Here is a 20,050-nt window from a genome sequence, read left to right as displayed (position 1 = left end):
GTGCTCAGCGGAAATTTATTCCGATGGTCAAAAAGGACAGTAGGAGGAGAGGTAATAAGCCGTGGATAACGAAGGAGGTGAAGGAAAGTGTTAAATTAAAAGCGGAGGAATTTAGAGTAGCTAAGAGTAGTGGGCGAGAAGAGGATTGGGAGAGGTTTAAATGTCAACAAAGATTGACAAAGAAGTTGATAAAGAAGGGTAGGAGAAACTATGAAGCTGGGCTAGCGCTTAATATAAAAAAGGATAGCAAGAGTTTTTATAAATATATAAAAAGGAAGAGGCTGGCTAGGGTGAATGTTGGTCCTTTAGAGGATGAGAAAGGGGACCTAGTGGTAGGGGATGGGGATATGGCTAAGGTATTGAATAACTTTTTTGTTTCTGTCTTCACGGAGGAGGACGTGAATAATTTGCCGGGTGTTAGCGATGGAGAGGTGGTAGGACTGGAGGGTCTTAATGACATTACTGTTACTAGAAAGGCGGTGCTCGACAGACTGGAGGGGCTGATTGTGGACAAGTCCCCAGGACCGGATGGAATGCATCCGAGGGTTCTGAAAGAAATGGCGGAGGTGATAGTGGATGCCTTGGTGGTTATTTTCCAGACGTCGCTGGATTCCGGGGAAGTGCCGGATGATTGGAAAACGGCTAATGTTACGCCGTTGTTTAAGAAGGGTGCCAGGCAAAAGGCGGGGAATTACAGGCCGGTTAGTTTAACGTCTGTGGTAGGTAAAATGTTAGAATCCGTCATTAAGGAGGAAATTGCGAGGCATCTTGAAGGGAATTGCTTGATAGGGCAGACGCAGCACGGTTTCATTAAAGGGAAGTCGTGTCTGACAAATTTACTGGAGTTCTATGAGGATGTGTCTAGGGCGGTGGATGTGGTCTTTCTGGATTTTCAGAAGGCGTTTGACAAGGTACCTCACAAGAGGTTATTGCAGAAGGTCGAGGGACATGGAGTTGGGGGTAGGGTGTTAGCGTGGATAGAGGACTGGTTGTCAAATAGGAGGCAGAGAGTGGGGGTCAACGGGTGCTATTCGGATTGGCGGATGGTGACTAGTGGAGTGCCCCAGGGGTCGGTGCTGGGGCCTCAGCTTTTTACCATTTATATAGATGATCTGGAGGAGGGAACTGAGTGTAGGGTGTCGAAATTTGCTGATGACACCAAGATTGGGGGAACGGCAAATTGTGTGGAGGGTGTGGAGAGTCTGCAGAAGGATCTAGATAGGCTGGGCGAATGGGCCAGGAAATGGCAAATGGAATTTAATGTTGGCAAGTGTGAGGTGGTCCACTTTGGTAGGAATAATGGTAGGAAGGACTATTACTTACGTGGCGAAAAACTGCAGCAGGCGACGGTACAGAGGGACCTCGGGGTCCTTGTGCATGAGTCACAAAAACCCAGCTTGCAGGTGCAGCAGGTGGTCAGGAAGGCGAATGGGATGCTGGCCTTCATAGCGAGGGGGATTGAATATAAAAGTAGGGAGGTCTTGCTGCGGCTGTATAGGGCATTGGTGAGGCCGCAGCTGGAGTACTGTGTGCAGTTTTGGGTGCTGCACCTGTGCAAAGATGTTTCGGCCTTGGAGGGAGTGCAGAGGAGGTTTACTAGGCTGATACCAGAGTTGAGGGGGTTGAGCTATGAGGAGAGGCTGAATAAACTAGGCTTGTACTCGTTAGAGTTTAGAAGAATGAGGGGAGATCTCATTGAGATGTATAAGATGATGAATGGGATGGATAGGATCGAGGTGGAGAGACTCTTCCCGCTCAAAAAAGACAGTAGGACTAGGGGGCACAGCCTCAAGATAAAGGGGGGGCGGTTTAGAACAGAGTTGAGGAGGAACTTCTTCACTCAAAGGGTGGTGAATCTCTGGAATTCTCTGCCCGTTGAAGTGGTGGAGGCTGCCTCGCTAAATATTGTTAAGACGCGGGTTGATGGGTTTTTGATAAGAGAGGGGATTAAGGGTTATGGGGAGAGGGCGGGAATGTGGAACTGAGCCACGACAGATCAGCCATGATCTTATTGAATGGCGGGGCAGGCTCGATGGGCTAGATGGCCTACTCCTGCTCCTATTTCTTATGTTCTTATGAGAGCAGTTGTGCCGGCCAATATTTATCCCCCAATCATTATCACTAAAGCAATACTAGTAATTTATCCTGTTGCTGGTTGTGTGAACTTGCTGTGTACAAATTGGCACAGTAAGTAGTGTCACAACACCAGGTCAAAATCCAACAGGTTTATTTGGTAGCACGAGCTTTCAGAGCACTGCTCCTCCATCAGATGAGTTCTTCACTCACTGATGAAGGAGCAGCACTCCAAAAGCTTGTGCTACCAAATAAACCTGTTGGACTTTAACCTGGTGTTGTGAGACTACTAACTGTGCTCACCCCAGTCCAATGCCAGCGTCTCCACATGTACAAATTGGCTGTTGCATTCTCTACATTACATGAGTGACTTTTTAAACTTGTTTCATTGGTTATGAAGCATTTGAGAGGACTTGAAATCTTGAAACGTGCAATGAAAAACAAATTCTTTATTCTTTCTGTTAAACATTAGAGTTAATTGTTTGAATTTCTAGGTACATCACCTCGTCCCTGCACTGAGATATTATTGCTCAGGTTGTATTGATGGCAGGGTGAGTGTGTAATGTTAGTTACAGACCGAGCTTGTTATCTAAGTCGGGTTTATTGCAGTGATTAGGTTCAGCGAGAGAGAGCTCCCCAGGTGTGACTGCTGCCTTAAACATCTCACTTCACTCTCGTGCTTCTACAATGGTTGTCGGTGACCCTGACTGTTCTTGTACTGATGTTTTCCCTTCAGGAAGAAACCTTACCTATTTTCGATGTTAATTTCCACTTCCTTTGTAGAAGCATGTTCGGACCCCCATGTGTTAAAATATTCCACGAGTGTGGCAATCTCTGCAAACTTTGTATGTAACTCATGTGGTCAAAGATTCATTTATTCTATCTATCCTTGTCGCTTTTACAAGTCAGTCAGTCTTTCAACGCTAATTCACTCTGTTCCAGAATTACTTGCTTTTTATAATTATATGTTTCTGACAATGATTTTTGGCAGGAAATGTGAAAAATAAGATGCTATAAATAGACCTGGTATGTTCACCTTCCTGAATTTGGATCAAGCATTGATTAATTACAGCAATTAATGTTTCTTTATTTGAAAGTTCAGCCGGTGCTGTTTTTGCTAAATGGTACATAATCTGTTTTACGATCCATGATGTAAGTGCTGCAGTGCTGCCCTAATTTAAACTGTGTATTGCCATCTGAATACTTGAAAAGTTTAGGAAAGTTATTCATTTTCTTGTGACTGTTGGTCAGGAAAGGTGTTGTTTTTGAGATACGAACCGGCTCCCTCACATCATCCTTAGGTTTAAAGTTAGGGAGAGAAATACCCATTTGCTGACCCAACAGTTTCTCACAAAAAAAATTACATCCACTGACCATTAACATGTTTTATTTTGACTGAAAGTCCATTTTCTAAGTTAAAGACAGAATGTTTCTGTGAAAAGCTCCTAATGCCAGTGAAAGTCCAGGCAATGCTCTCTGGAGGAAGGTCCATGTAATATTAATGAAACCTGATGCTATTGGAGGTAACACGTGCATCTGCTGGTTTCAGCTATGTTCTTGGTGAGGTTGTAATTACTGTTGTCTCACATAACTGCAGGTTCCAGGATAAGGTGAGTGAAGAAGCCCTGAGGAAGCTGAATCTGCTGATACCATTCTCTCTCTGTCATCTCCCCCAATGCCCCACACACACACACACACACACACACACACACACACACACACACACACACACACACGAGTACAAATGCCTATAGGTCTGATGTGAATCCCAAAACTCGCTGCCATGGTAACATTCCTTCTGGAGAGGTCTGCTTAATTAAGCCACACTTAATGAATGCAAAGCGAAAGCTCAAACAGTGTATGCTTTAGTGGGCAATTTCCATTTCTGGGGAGACGGTGTTTGTAAAGAGTGGCTGGCTGCCTCCTTCTCCACCGATAGTGTGTGCTAATGATTTGAACAGGAGTTGAAGCTGCGACAGAGCGGCAATGTTGTGCTGCTTTGTTGTGACGGCTGGATTGCATCTCTGCAGTGATACAACCCTTCAAATCTGGCTGTGCCAAGTCTTTATCTTTCTGACTGCTTAAACAAAGTAAGTGAAGTTAAATTGTTGGTTTGTCTTTCACCTGCAGCAGATTTTAGTTCTAGATCTTGATGTTCAGGTGAACCTTTTACATATGTAGATCTTTCTGTTTTGCTTATAAGCAGCGTATGATTCTGGTGTATTCTTTTGATCTGTAAATGCTCCAAAGATCCACCAAGATATTTTGGGTGGATGTTTCATGTTAATTGTCCTTAGCGAAGCTGAGGATTATCATAGCTGTTAAAAGGTTAAATAAATCTTTTACGCTGTGGCAGTATTTCTGTATGGTAAAAGGAGCCCAAGCAGGGTTATCAGTAGATAGTCCTTCTGCTGTTCCCTTTCACAGTGAATCTCAGCCTCGATACAGTATTCTTGGGTATTTGAGCATTTTGCAGATGGGGTCTGTTCTAAAGAGAAGCAGAAGGTCCCAAATTAATCCTAGATTCACCTGCCTTATAATGGAGAAGGGAAGTCTTCATCTTAATTTTATTCATAGTGTCACAATGTTTTAAGTATTTTACAAAGTGCAAATGAAGTTAAGTTGCTTTAATGCATTGTGTAATTATTTTAAATATTAACCAGACCTGATGCTTGTGTATTAAAGATCTAGAATGTTGCGTTTGGGAATGACTTACTGCTGTGAATCTGCATTAAATCATTCAGCTGTCAGTTCACCTTCCTCCTCTGAATACTGGCGAGCATTTAGGACAATTTCACTGATGGACAAAGTTCAGTTGAATGGGGAGAAGCAGGAAGCAGTGAGGATAAAAATAAAGCAAAAACATTATATTTGTTTTGGTAAATCACTATTGAAAGTATGATGGGATTCTGCAATGTCATAAATATTTGAACGCAGTTTCGTGAAGCCAAATTCCCTTGATCGTCCCATAGCCTGGAGTGATATTGAGATGTACAAAGCTGATGGGCTCCAGTTCAATCCCTGGGCTCTGTCAAATTGGATCATCTTTGCCACATTAGTAGAAGGGATACAGTAATTGGTCTCGGTGCGCTTGGAAGGAGGAAAGAAAATCATCCAGGGATTCCACTTTTCAGGAGCACAGTTTGTTTCTTGTTCTGTTACATCAATAATGTCAAGATGGTTAAGTTTATAATTGGATCTTTGGATTCTGTACAGTATTAATGCTACCACTCAGGCTAGCTTTCCATTAACCCGTTCTGGAAGATATACTCATGGTCATGTTGTGTCAGGAGAGGGTTAGACTTGGTCACAATGCTCCTCTGCTAAAACAGTGGGTTGAATTATTGGGTTGATCCGGAGAATACCAATTGGTTACTGCAGGTTAACTGGGGCTTGCTCAATTTTACCATTGGAGGAGCAGTGAAAGAAGTTTACAAGAAAGAAAACGGATATGCACAGTTGCCCTAAGCCAATAATTAATTTTCCTCTCAACAGGAAGCATGATGGAGCAGATCACAATATCTCCAATTCATTAGAGCCACCAAGTCCAGAATCTCAGCCTTCGTACTCTACACAGTCATATCTCAAGGTAGGAGACTCTCAAATCTCTTGCTACGTTGTCTGTTGTCAATGTTTTAGAGAAATTTTCAATTCACGTTGTGAAAATGGTGTGTGACAGTCTCATTTGTATCTTGAATCTCTGGCTGCTGTATCCTGCCTCGTGCAGGAATCCACCAGATAAACACTTAAGAGCCAGGAAAGGATGATAGGCCAGCAGGATTGCAGTTTGCACCCAACCTTCAGAGGCACCAGGAAAAAGCCACATTTTCCTCCACGTTCTACTGCTGCCAAAGGCAGAAATTGTTCATTCGCCTTGTCGTTCTTTGGCCAAATTTGGGTCTGTTTTTGCTGTCAGTGCTGTAAAGATAATGTTCATCAGCAGTTACAGTAACTATTCATCACAGTTTACACAAAAAGCTGGGCAAGAATCCATGTTCAAACTCCTACAAAAGATGATGCAATACGTGTTTCGTGCCAAAGAAGTAAGGTTTAAGTTTACTTATTTATTAGTCACAAGTAGGCTTACATTAACACTGCAGTGAAGTTACTATGAAAATCCCCTTGTCGCCACACTCTGATGCCTGTCCAGGTACTCTGAGGGAGAATTTAGCATGGCCGATGCACCTAACCAGTGTGTCACTTGGACTGTGGGAGGAAACCGGAGCACCTGGAGAAAACCCACGCAGACGTGGAGAGAATGTGCAAACTCCACATAGACAGTGACCCCAGCTGGGAATTGAACCCGGGTCCCTGGCACTGAGGCAACAGTGCTAACCACTGCGCCACCGTGCCACCCTCATAACTCAATCTGGAGTGGTAAGTCTTAGTCCGATCACAGTTTAAGTACCATGTGCTTATTTTTAGGTTCCACATTAAAGGAAGAATGTAAAGTCACATGAAGAGGAATCACTAGAATGCTGCCTGGGGAAAGGAATTACAAATGTGGGACAGGCTGAGACAATCTGGGTGTATTTTCATTAAGGCAGAGCAAGACTGCCTGATTCGAAGGTGGTGTTTAAACTGATGCAGGCACAAAATAGAATCCACATTGTGGGCCGAAGGGCCTGTTCCGCGCTGTAATGTTCTATGTTCTATGTTCTATGTTCTAAATGTTTTGAGAGGCTTGGAAGGTAATGGAAAAGTCTGCTCTGCATAAATGGCTTGTTCAAAGCTGTGGATCACATGACCAGAGATAGTGGCTAAAGGAGAAACCATGTCAACATTTAAGATGAGGTTTGATTGGTGGCTGAAGCAAAGAGGAATAAATAAATAGCTCAGCGATGTATGGAATTGGATGTTGCTTGTAGAGTAAATAAGGAATAACATCGGCCCATTGGGCTAAACATTTATTTTCTTTGTTTATATACTTAGAAATATATAAAAATCAGAAAGTGCTGCACAGTCCACTGATGAATTCTCAGTACACCACATTTAAACTTAAAAATCGAACATGATGCTAGAATCTGTTTTCTCTTTTAAAAAACTTGCCTTTTCACAATTTTTCCAGCAATGGTGTGTTTCCATGGCTTCAATCTAAAGTTACCTCTGAGACAGTTTCCTTGTACTTTGTTCTGTGCTGGTGGCAGTGGCATTGCAATTGGTACCAATCACATTTTCAGCAAAGCACCCCCGACAATAGGAGCTTGATTTCTATGGTTCACGTCTGCAGTGACTCAACTCATTCACTACTGGAGGAAGAATCATTCCTTGTTAAAGATTAACTTGTCGTTTTTAGAACCTGGTGACAAAGGTTCAATCCACATGTGAAAACAAGGCACACCAAATCTTCCTGTTGGCTGCCCAAGAAATGATGCAGTGAGACTGAACAGTTCCGACACCAACTGTCTCCAACGCATGCCTCCCATAAAGGGCACTGCCCACATAGTCCTGTGAATCATACAATTCCTCTCCACCAGTGAGTTGCTCAATGCTTAACCTAAAAGAGGATTTGTTCTTCACCAGCAACAAGTGGCTTCTACCCTATTGTTGAACTATTGAAATTCAATTCAAGATTTGCAGGGAGATTTTGGCACCTAAGCATTCATATCTACCTCGCACAGTGGGTCAAAACTTGAAAGGAAATCCTTCACGTAAATCACAGCTCCAGTTACTTCACAATAGAACTAATGATCTGAATTTCTTTTAATTGAAGAAAACTTGTCACTCCTCTGCCAAGTCAATAGAATATCTGTCCAGTGATAATATGGAGGGAAACATGGAACTTTTGCTCACAGCAAAAAGCCTTTCCAAAATCTGCATCTTTACACAGGCTAGAATGTCATAGGAATAATAATTGTCCTCAATGGATTGGTGATCAATACTTCCTCACCTCTCCTCCAAAACATAGTGGATTGAAATGTTCAGGTTAAATCTGATAGTCAGATTTATTTAGAGTTAGGATTGCTTAGAAGCGTAGGAAAACAGCAAAATATGTAAGACTGGAATTTCAAGTAGCTTGTAAGGGGGGAAATCTAGCAACATAATGGAAGATGAAGAACATAGAAAATGACTTTGATTTGCTGGTTTTCTGTCTCATTCAGAAAGTGAATCATCTGATGAGATTCTTCCATCCAGTCTTTGTCTGGAGATGTATGTAAGTTACCCTGGAAACTGTGCCCATTGTAGAACCCCATCTCCTGAGAGCTCTCCCAAAATCCATCAGCCCAGATACTCAATCCCAGAAAAAAACACTTGGGACTAAAACCATATTTTCTTCAACTTCAATTCAAAGAAATTTGGATCATTAGTGAGTTCTAATGTGAAGTAACTGGATAGTGATTTATGTGAAGGAAATCTTTTCAAGTTTCTACCCACTATGAGGTCGATACAAATGCTTAGGATCAAAATCTCTCTGCAAATCTTGAATTGAATTTTAATGATTCAGCAATAAGATTGTCCATCTAAGTAGGGTGGCCAGCACTTATTACCCATCCCTCATTGTCCTTGAAGGGCATTTGAGAGTTAATCACATTGCTGTGGCTGTGCAGTTACATGTTACAAACAGTTACAAACTGTCTGTGCTTTATATGCTCTGTCTGAGGCCAGAACTCTCCATTCACCTGACGAAGGGACTAACCCCGAAAGCTTGTGAGTATATTATCAAATAAATAGGTTGGACTAAAACCTGGTGTTGTCAGACTTTTTACTGTGTTTACACCAGTCCAACGCCGGCATACCCACATCACAGTTACATGTAGGCCAGACCAGGTAAGGATGGCAGATTTCCTTCCCTAAAGGACACGAGTGAACCAGACGGGTTTTTCCGACAATCAACAATGGTTTTATGATCATCAGCAGATTCTTAATTCCAGATTTTTTTTCAACTGAATTCAAATTCCAACATTTGCCATGGTGGGATTTGAACCCAAGTCCCCAGAGCACTAGCTGAGTTTCTGGATTAACAGTCTCACGATAATGCCACTTGGCTTGATGACAGAAGACAGAGGGTGGTTGTGGAGGGTTGTTTTTCAAACTGGAGGCCTGTGACCAGCGGTGTGCCTCAGGGATCAGTGCTGAGTCCACTGTTATTTGTGATTTATATTAATGCTTTGGATGAGAATTTAGGAGGCATGGTTAGTAAGCTTGTAGATAACATCAAGGTTGGTGACAGTGCACAATGAAGAAGATTATCTAGGATTGCAACGGGATCTTGATCAACTGGGCCAGTGGGCCAATGAATGGCAGATGGAGTTAATGTAGATTGAACCAGGGCAGGACTTTCTCAGTTAATGGTAGGGCATTGGAGAGAGTTACAGAATATAGAGATCTAGGGTACAGGTTCATAGCTCCTTGAAAGTGGAGTCACAGGTGGACAGAGTGGTGAAGAAGGCATTCGGCATGCTGGTTTCATTGGTCAGAATATTAAATACAGGAGCTGGGACATCTTGTTGAGTTTGTACAAGACGTTGGTAAGGCCACACTTGGAATACTGTGTACAGTTCTGGTCACCCTATTATAGAAAGGATATTATTAAACGAGAAAGAGTGCAGAAAAGATTTACTAGGATGCTACCGGGACTTGATGGATTGAGTTATAAGGAGAGGCTGGATAAACTGGGACTGTTTTCTCTGGAGCGTAGGAGGCTGAGGGGTGATCTTAGAGGTCAATAAAATAATGAGGGGCATAGATTAGATAGATAGTCAATATCTTTTCCCAAAGGTAGGGGAGTCTAAAACTAGAGGGCATAGGTTTAAAGTGAGAGGGGAGAGATACAAAATGGTCCAGAGGGGCAATTTTTTCAGACAGAGGGTGGTGAGTGTCTGGAACGAGTTGCCAGAGGTAGTAGTAGAGGTGAGTACTATTTTGTCTTTTATAAAGCGTTTAGACATTTACATGGGTAGGATGGGTATAGGGGGATATGGGCCAAATGTGGGCAATTGGGACCAGCTAAATTGTAAAATCTAGATGGCATGGACAAATTGGGCCGAAGGGCCTGTTTCCATGTAAACCTCTGTCTCGAATAGAGCTAACATTTCGATTCAGGAGGACTCTTCAGAGTTCTGAAGAAGAGAAATAAATTAATTATGGACTGATGGAATTTACAAAATCTAGGATATTATATTTCAAATTCTCACATGTTCCATGAACTTGTTGACATAACCAGGGTACTGGTTTGGAGGACGTTGCCCTGCCTGCTGTAGCTGATCTACAAGATCATTCCCACCCCGGTTCATATGCAGCCATTTCCAGCATCATAGTTGCTGCCCAGATTGAAGATTCTATACAATTAGCCTGAGCAGCCTTTGAGTTTACGTTCTTCAGAATAATATAAACCATTATTCTGATGGTTGGCCGTGCATTTGCTGCTTGAACTATTTAAAGGATCAGGTTTATGTAGCAGAAATTTGGGTTTGATATTTGATGTTCATTAACCTGACTTTTGGTGATGTGTGTACAGCTCATTGACTTCAGTACAGGGTCTTTATTTAGGTGATTTTCAATTTCCTCAGTAAAACTGATATAGCGTTCTACACAAGGATTTACATTTCAAATATACTACAGCTCATTGTCTTACTGTATACTCAGTAAGAAGTCTCTCAGGTTAAAGTCCAACAGGTTTATTTGGTAGCACGAGCTTTCAGAGCACTGCCCCTTCACCAAATAAACCTGTTGGACTTTAACCCTGGTGTTGTGAAACTTCTTACTGCGCCTGTGCCAATCCAACACCAGCATCTTCATATCATTACTGCATACTGTGAAGTTTTTGAATAGGAATGCATTACTTTCTAATCCCTTACACCCCATGGCGAAGGGGCATAGAGGTTAATAAATTACTTCAAACAAATTATAGGGATGAGATTGAACTTTGGCAGGAGGTTAAACGGGCAGAAGATTGGCATCTTGTTCATTTAATTTTGACTTCAAATGTGGCGGAATGGACACTGGATGGGATGGATCAGTAAAGAGGTTAGCCTAATTTCTGGAAGCCTGCTTTGGGAATTTACTTTCTGTGATCTTTCTGTGATATTTGCTGTGATGTGGGTGGGGGATATTGATAATGAAGGTTGCAGTATTTTGCTAATATAGTCACCTGGTCTCTGGACTAAACATCCCAAGATCACTGTCTAGTGCAGTCCTTTGAATTACAGAGCTCCCTCTCCACTATACCAGTGACATGCCTCAGTGCAAACCCAAAATAAAACTTCATCTTTGCCAAAGACTTGTTGGCTTATACTGAATCAACACTGCAATTCAGTCGTCACAGCTCTGGCGGGGAAACAGAATTGTTTTCCTATTCTTATGCATTTTGGAAGGTCTAATACAGACAGGAAATACACAGTAAATGGCAGAACCCTTAAAAGTATTGATAGGCAGGAGGATCTGGGTGTACAGGTACACAGGTCACTGAAAGTGGCAATGCAGGTGGAGAAGGTAGTCAAGAAGGCATACGGCATGCTTGCCTTCATCGGCCAGGGCACTGAGTTTAAAAATTGGCAAGTCATGTTGTTTATAGAATCTCAATTAGACCACACTTGGAATATAGTGTTCAATTCTGGTCGCCACACTACCAGAAGGGTGTGGAGGCTTTGGAGAAGGTACAGAAAAGATTTACCAGGATGTTGCCTGGTATGGAGGGCATTAGCTATGAAGAGAGTTGGAGAAACTTGGTTTGTTCTCACTGGAACAACTGAGGCTGAGAAGCGAAGTGATAGAAGCCTACAAGAGGCATGGACAGAGTGGATAGTCAGAAGCTTTTTAATAGGTTGGAAGAGTCAATTACTGTGGGGCATAGGTTTAAGGTGCGAGGGGCAAGGTTTAAAGGAGATGTACGAGGCAGATTCTTTACACAGACAGTAGTGGGTGCCTGGAACTCGTTGCCGGGGGAGGTAGTGGAAGCGGATACGGTAGTGACTTTTAAGGGGCGTCTTGACAAATGCATGAATAGAAGGGAATAGATGGATATGGTCCCTGGAAGGGTAGGGGGTTTTAGTTCAGTCGGGCAGCATGGTCGGTGCAGGCTTGGAGGGGCCGAACGGCCTGTTCCTGTGCTGGAATTTTCTTTGTTCTTTGTAAATAAGACCTGAGGTCTGACTGACAAAGCAATTGTACTCGTTGATTGGTGGCTGACTGAACAGTATTTTGTTCAGCTGGGAACCTTGTGTAGCTTTAAATTTAATTGATATTTTGTAGTTTATATGTCAAAAGGTCAAACCTGCATCTCGTTTCATTTAGATGTTTATTTTGTGAGTTAGGTGCTGGGAAGTCTGGGGCCTTGTTTATATACATGCATTTTAATCAGCATTTCCAAGTAGTGAAATGAAAAGTTGGGTTACCGAGGGGTTCGTAGTTCAATGGGGTTAAAACAAAAATATAAAACAGAAAAAACTGTGTTGTTGCCCAGTGATAGGAATCTGGGCATACACAAACACAGGAAAAGACAGAACTGCAAGTGGTCAGTTAGTTTGTGGACACCAGAGAGTGTAGGCAGAATATCAAAAACTCCTTTGGAAGGAATCCTGCTGGTTGCTGGAGGATCCGAACTTGGGGAACTCGTGTTTACTCTGAAGTTCGAGTGAAGAGTGGTGTGGTTTTTGGGTGTCTCAGGAAGAGGCTCCAATTGAGGAAGAGCATCAAGTGAATGTTTAGAAGCACATTAGGAAAAACCTTTAAAAATGAGCTAGCCCAAGCCTTGGTGTTGAGAGAGAGGTAAATCTTCACTGGGTTTTTTTGTGTTTGTAAGGGTTTTGCTGGAATAAAAGGAAGAGTGTAAATTTGAATCATTTTCTGCGATTTGTATTGAAATCTTTACAACCTTTTTGTCTCATAATATTCATTTTTCTTGCTTAATTAGCATTTTATTCTGTTTTAAAAGTACATTGCCAGATCCCTTGTGAATATGTTCAGAAACTGGCCTGCGTGAAATTAGGGTCTGTCAAGCCAGGTTTCTGGGATCTGAATGTCCAGCATTAACATCAGTTGGGATTATAGCAGTATTTGATATTCTACTTGAATAATTGAATACTTGGTAATAACCAAAGGCAAGTCAGCTGAAGGATAAATATCAATGCAAAGATTTATGCTCCTCTTTCCTGTTCTCCGCTTTCTCGTGCTGTAACTGTTGTCATCCGTTCTTGCGATTTGACACTTCCTTATGTCTTTGATCCTGCTCTAACTTCCTATTTCAGGAGTTTCATATTTGTTCTTTCACCAGGAAGTGTGGGAGGAGGGAATTGATGCCAATGCTCTAAGTCTTGAGCTGGGAAGATGCATTGCAAAGTATAACTTCACAGTTACTTCCACTTTGCAAAAGGGACATTGATTGGATATCTTCACAACGTGAGGCTTTGTATTGAGTGCCCTGATAGGGTGTTGGCCACAAGAATGGACCTTTCAGCAAAGCATTTTCATTCTATGATCCAACTCCAAAGTGTTGGAGAGGCACTTTCTATTCAAAATGCTCAACCACGGAAATCTTGGAAAAGTAGCCACTACTGTAAAGCTGTTAATAATAGCTCACTCCTGGATGACAGATACATGGTCAGGAGGGCTGGGGAATGAAGCATCATATGTAATGAAACACTGCAATAGAAAACACTGGAGACATTCAACAGGACTGGAAACATCTGTGGAGACAGAAACCATTAACATTTCAGATTGTTATCTGTTCACACTTCTTATTTTTTGCAGTCTCATTCACAAGAAAATCCAATGCATAGAACTTACTACAGGCTGTGTAGAAAATGCAGTTTTAAAAAAATGCTACCAGTGCTTTAGTCCAATAGTTCCCACATTCTGGAGAGTAGCCCATGCCTGCTCTGATCTGGCGAGTGCTCTAACACTCACAGGCTTCCACGTTCATTCTTTGGAGTCTTTGAACATTTGGAAATTCTCCCCTCGGCTGTAAATTTCAATGTGCTGTTTATTGTGTATGTCAGCAATGGTGCTAAATATACTCACACTGACTCGATGAGATGTTTGACTACTCCAGACTGTTTGAGCAGTTTGAAAATCTCAGACTGTCACAGCAGCAGTGCCATCTGTTCTTTTCATTACATTCTCAGCTCTTTGTGGAATTACTCACGCAGAGAGATTTGCTTTTAGACACTCCATTCAAAACCATTGTTTTATTTGTTACCTTAATTTCAGATTCACATCTCTGACATAAAGAATATCGAGCCGTTGGTGAATCATTTCTGGTCATTTTAAGAATTTGACAGTCGTGACAAAGTGAGACAATGTTACAAGTTTTAACACCTTTCCAATCTTGTAGCAGCCACGCAACCACTGCACAATAATAAAAGTGACAGCTTCCCCGAATAGTTCAGTGGGTATGGACGCTACCCTTATACAAAATTTCCATCAGCTAAATAGTAAAAGAGTCATAAGGGGCATTGAGCCAATTGGGGATTAGAACAGGGAGGCAGGGGACGTGGCTGAGTATTGAATGAATACTTTGCATCTGTCTTCACCACGGGACAATGTGCTGCCAGTTCATGGTGAACACGGATGTATTTCAGACTCTTAAAGGGTCTCCAATTAATGAGGAGGAAGTGTTGAATAGGCTGTTTGTATTTAAAGTTGATAAGGCACCAGGACTGGACAAGATGCAGCCAATGATACTAAAGGAAGTGAGAATGGAAACTGCAGATGAGCTGGCTGTAATTTTCCAATCCTCCTTTGGGCTGAGCAATTTCACACGGTAAACCCTTGCTCTAAAGAGGGTGTGAGGGAAAGCCCAGCCACAGATCAGTCTGTTCCACCTCCAGTTGTTAGAACAATAATTCGCCTGAGAAATGTGGATTAGTTAAGGATGTGTGAAGGGCAAATTGTGATTAACTTGCCTGAGAGTCTTGATGAGATAGCAGGGAAGCTTGATGAGGCTAATATTGTTCTGGTGATGTACATGAACTTCCAAGAAGTATTTGATACTTAATAGACTTGTGATCAAAGTTAAAACTTGTAGAATAAAAGAGACAGAAGCAGCAAGAACATAATGATGAGGTTGTTTTTCAGACTCGAGGCTTGGTCAAAGAGACATGAGTTAAAGGAGGGGGAGTGAGCTGGAGAGGCAGAGAGAAGAAGGGAGGGTATCCTAGAGCTTGTGGCCTAAGCAACCGAAGACAAGTGATGGATTAAAATTAGGGATGCTTACGAGATGAGAATTAGATGACTGCAGATACTTCAAAAGTTGTGGGCTGGAGAAGATTAAAGAGATAAGCTGGGTTCAGACCATGGACGGATTTGAATAGGGGAAGGGAATTTTAAAATCAAGATGTTTGACCAGTAGCCAGTGTAGGTTGGCCAGCATGGAGATGTAGGGACTTAGTGCAAATTAAACAATCTTTACCTCAAATTTACGGCATGTGAGAGCAGCCAGGAGAACATTGGAATAGTCATGTTTAAATATAACATGGGCATGAATGAGGATTTCTGCAGGATGAGGGAAGACAACGTACTACTGCCAAGTTTTCAGATGACACAGAAGTAGGTGGAAATGCAAGTGAAGATGACACAAAGGGTACAATCTTACCAAAACAAATTCTAAGTCCAGAATGGAAGTTAAAATGAGAGTTTTGGATCTGTATTTTGGGTGTGTTGAATTTGGATCATGTAAATCAAGCCCAAGACAGGAGAAGAGAGGCCTGTCTTGTCAGCTTGGATCGGGAAGGTCCCAGCTTATAGGGACTCTGAATTGGATTTGATTTGATTGGATTGAATTGGAATAAAAAAAAATGATCTTGCCTGCTATCTCTGACTTCTTCGATCAACACAAGCCCAACTTTTCTACTTGCTAACTACCTTAGCTTTGTTTGAATTGAATTTACTTCAGGGGAGCTTATCAGTTTCTCAATCAGATGTCATTTTTCTACAGTTAAAACTTTAATTCCTAAAGCTAGGAGTAATATTTTAAAAGTAATATTCTAAAAGATATAACCGGTGAACTAAATGTTCGCAACATTGGTGATGATGCAAATATGTGGTCTCTTGACACTACTCTTTTTAAAGAGATTCAAATCCATTTTCCAGTCTATCATTCCCTTTTTTGGAATGTTAATTTTTATTTAAAGTCAGTCTGATATTTCCTCTCTGGTTTTTGTTGGTCGGACTCCAATGCTGCTGACTTTCTTGTAGTCAATGTTCTGTACCAAATATCATTTTATAATTGGCCATCCTGCTTGTCTGGTTTTGACTCCATGCTCTAACGGGAGACACTGCTCTCATAGTCCTTGGTGGTTTTAATTTGCTTCTCCAAGCTACTGTTTCATGCCCAGAATTCCAGAAGAGGTTTTCAAACATTCTGAAAATCAGAAAAGCTCAATCCTTGACTGAGTTTGTTTGTACATCTCTACATTGCTTTCTCTGTATTCTCAACATAGTTTTACACTGACCACGGTCATTTCATATGGATTTTTGGAGCTGTGAGGGGAACATTCACCTCAACAGTCTGGATGGATTTGAGCTGATGTCCTGGGATGAAATGATCAGCTGTGCAGTCCACTCTCTGTAGAATTGGGATTTATTTCCAGTGGTTAAAAATGCACAGGCTTCAAGGTTCTTGATTTTCATTTGAAGGTTTTAGAAGTGTGCACCTTCACACGACATTACGTTGCACCAAATCACATCATAACACTCAAATTCCAAGGAATTCTCAATTTTTCTTTCCAATATTTGAAAGAGATATACAAAGTAATATTTAAAATATCTTTTATGATTTTTGTTTTTGTTAAGCAATATCATGGCTGTTCATCCTGGAGAATGCAACATTAACAGACCCAGTATATCACTATTCAAATGTAACTCCATATTTTCCTACATTATATTCCATTTACCAAGTTTTTCTCTCGCTGGCCAATGGCTGATAAGATCACGCATGAGCTGAGAAGTCAGGTTCGTGCTCGATTTCTCACCTCTCGTGATCTTATCACCACCAGATATCCTATACAATCAGCCTTGATCCCATTTCAGGCACAAGGCTCAATGTTTTATTTCAATGTGATTTTGCCTAGATTTACTGAGACTGGGACGGCATCGTCCAGGCTCTGTGGCCTCGCTCGGGGAGGTTCTCTCTGGCGAGGATCACTGCTGTCTCCCAGCGATGGGAAGCAGATGTGATGCCTCGCTGGTAGAACTGAACAATGAGACCCTGAAGAGGTTGGAGGCGAGGGGAGGGGGCTGCCCCTTTGGCAGTTCCAGGGAAATAGAGGGAGGAGGAGGTAGGGTGCTGTGTTTAAGGTGATCTGAGAGCAGCAGAGGCTGAGAGACAAGTCTCTGCAGCTAGAGACTCGCACATGCGCAATGGCACCGTCTGCTGCTCTCAGCCAGTGTCTGGGTGATTTAAGCCCCACCCCCTCCCTCTACAGGTGAGAAACAGTCTCTGCAGATAGCAGATTTCAACACACCCAAAATACAGATCTGAAACTCTCTCGTTTTAACTTGCATTCTGGATTTAGAATTTGTTTTGGTAAGATTGCAGCCTTTGTGTCATCTTCACTTGCATTTCCACCTACTTTTGTGTCATCTGAAAACTTGGCAGTAGTACGTTGGCTTCCCTCATCCAAGTTATGAATTATATATATATATATAAATACACATTTTACAGCATTGATTCCTGTGGCATTCCACTCGTTAGAAGTTGCCATCCTGAAAATGCCCCTCTTATTCCAATGCTCTGTCTTCTATTAGCATTGATAGAGGGTTGACAAACTAATATGCTACCCCCAACACCATGGGTTCTTATCCTATAACCTTTTGTGCGGTACCTTGTCCGTATCTAATTGCTTCCAGACAACAGCCTGATTCTACCCCTTACTCACTGCTTTCTCTAAATTGTCCCGCTATCTCCCTGTCAACAATGACCCATCCTTACTGAATACCTTCTGCTCTCTCCTTGGTGAGTGATAGACACTGACTTTGGGAATTGCAAAGAATTGGAAAAGAAGGATTCCGAAACCATTGTGATTCTCTCCCTTCTCAACCTGGAGATGGCTTCAGGGAGATGTGTCTGTAATGTAACGAAGTGTTTCTTTATTTATTAGTGTCACAAATAGGCTTACATTAACACTGCAATGAAGTTATTGTGAAAATCCCCTAGTTGCCACACTCTGACACCTGTTCGGGCACACTGAGTGGTAGTTTAGCCAATGCACCTAACCAGCATGGCTTTCGGATTGTGGGAGGAAACCCACGCAGACACGGTGAGAACACTCCGCACAGACAGTGACCCAAGCCAGGAATTGAACCTGAGTTCTTCATGCTGTGAGGCAACAGTGCCAATCACTGTGCCACTGGGCCTCCCTCCTTTGATGGTTGATCTGGGGTGTGGAGGTTGGGACAAGGCAGTGGCAATTACCTCACTATCCAGTAGAGCTAGAACTCAGAAGGAGCATGAGAGATGACAGTATATGGGGGCCATTGAGGGGAGGGCAGGGTGATGTACAGAAAAGGAGACGAAGGGAGAAAAAGTATGACAGAGATTTTGAGCAAGGAGTTACAAAGAGAATAACCAGAGGATTTGGAGAACAACAGAGGTAGAAAGGTGAGGAGGTGTGTGTCTTACTGTCCAAGTGAATAAGTTTAACATATTTTTTAAATGATGGATGGCCAAAGGAGCCTGGGATTTTAGAGAACAGTTCTGGTTAAAAATGTCAGAAAGTTAAAGCATGATCTTGTTTTCAGAGCCAGTGTGGATACAATCTGCTTCAAGATTTAAAAAATTAAAATCTGTTTTCAGCTGCGTTAGAACATTAAATGATTAGTTGGAACTTTTCAAAAACACAAAATCATGACTAATGCAAAACTTGGAAGCGTACACTATTTGTTCTAGTAAGAAGCTGAATTAGGGATGCAATGTGACTATAAACACTGCTTGGCATGTTTTTAAACTGTTTTATTGTAAATCCAATCCATAATAGATTCTTAACAATTGTTTCTAAAAAAGCTATTGGTGTGCAATTCATTTTCTCCCTCTGAAAGATTTCTGCTCATTGAATGGTTCCATCAACAAGAACGTTCGCTCTCTGGAATTTGTGGCAATGATGATGATCAGAATGTCGACATTTTCTGTTAGTTCGGGGTCAGTCTGACAGCAACCGTTGGCATCTGCAAGTGCAGTGTCTAACATGGAAAGCTAGAAGATGCTTTAGAAGACATCATGAACTGTTTCTCTCCCATAGACTCAGCAGTTTAGTCATTGTATTGACGTAAACTTGGCGTTCTTGTTCACAAGTTCTTTTTGAAGGATACTGAAAGGATTGGATTTGTAGATTTTGGTGAACTTTTGCCAGTGAAACAAGTGATTATTACGGCTGAATAACCTCTCTGACTCTGAAAAATTATTTTTTGCAACTATGGTGTGTCATCCCTCTGATATGTCTCTCTCGCCTTTAAACCCATTTGTATTTCCCAACATTTATTTTGCTTTTGATATTTCACCTAAATCTAATTGATACTTTCTGCTTTATAAGAGTGGTAGTATGATTGTATTACAGAACCAGCAAACTGGACTGATTAATCAGAGATGTCATTATGGCTGGGGATTTAAATTCAGTTAATTACATTAATCTGGAATTAAAAACTAGCATCAGTAATGGTGACCAAGTAACTACTGGATTGTGGTTAAAAACCAATTCAATTCACGCTGTCTTTTAGGGAAGGATATATCTGCGATCCTTCCGTAGTCTGGCCTATCTGTGACCCCAGTCACAGACCAATCTGGTTGACTCCAAACTATCCTCTGTAAAGTCCTTTTAGGCAGTTCAGTTAGGAGCAATAGGAAATGTGCAATAAATACAGTCATGCAAGCAATGCCCACATCCTGTCAATGAATATCAAAAAAATCTATAGTTTTCTGGTTTATGACTCTGCATCCTTCAAGGATCATTTGATGTGAATAACTTTGCTGCCTTTTGTCCTGTTCAAATATCCTGCCCCTACCCCAGGGCCCACCATGATGGAGTTGAGGATGCCCAGTTAAAGC

The 20,050-nt window shown here is 41.8% G+C and overlaps 1 protein-coding gene across 9 annotated transcripts in view; it reads left to right on the top strand.

The window, feature by feature from the left end:
• Positions 1 to 20,050, top strand: part of LOC145360159 (rap1 GTPase-activating protein 1-like) — a 503,018-nt gene that overhangs the window by 364,257 nt on the left and 118,711 nt on the right. For 8 of the 9 annotated variants that reach the window (XM_080215160.1, XM_080215153.1, XM_080215152.1 and 5 more), the window contains one exon: positions 5,569 to 5,662. Coding sequence is in view for 6 of the 9 variants with exons in the window: in XM_080215152.1 (XP_080071278.1) it covers positions 5,569 to 5,662 (94 nt within the window). In the remaining 3 variants the exon portion in view is untranslated. Of the gene's footprint in view, positions 1 to 4,075; positions 4,164 to 5,568; positions 5,663 to 20,050 lie in introns of those variants that run through there. The other variant, XM_080215158.1, reaches the window with a different exon arrangement.

Source organism: Carcharhinus amblyrhynchos, chromosome 30 (genome assembly GCF_965287045.1).
Source record: "Carcharhinus amblyrhynchos chromosome 30, sCarAmb.v2.hapA, whole genome shotgun sequence".
In the NCBI taxonomy this organism is placed as follows: domain Eukaryota; kingdom Metazoa; phylum Chordata; class Chondrichthyes; order Carcharhiniformes; family Carcharhinidae; genus Carcharhinus; species Carcharhinus amblyrhynchos.
Note: the sequence above shows the minus strand (reverse complement) of the source record. Positions and strands in the feature narration are given on the sequence as shown.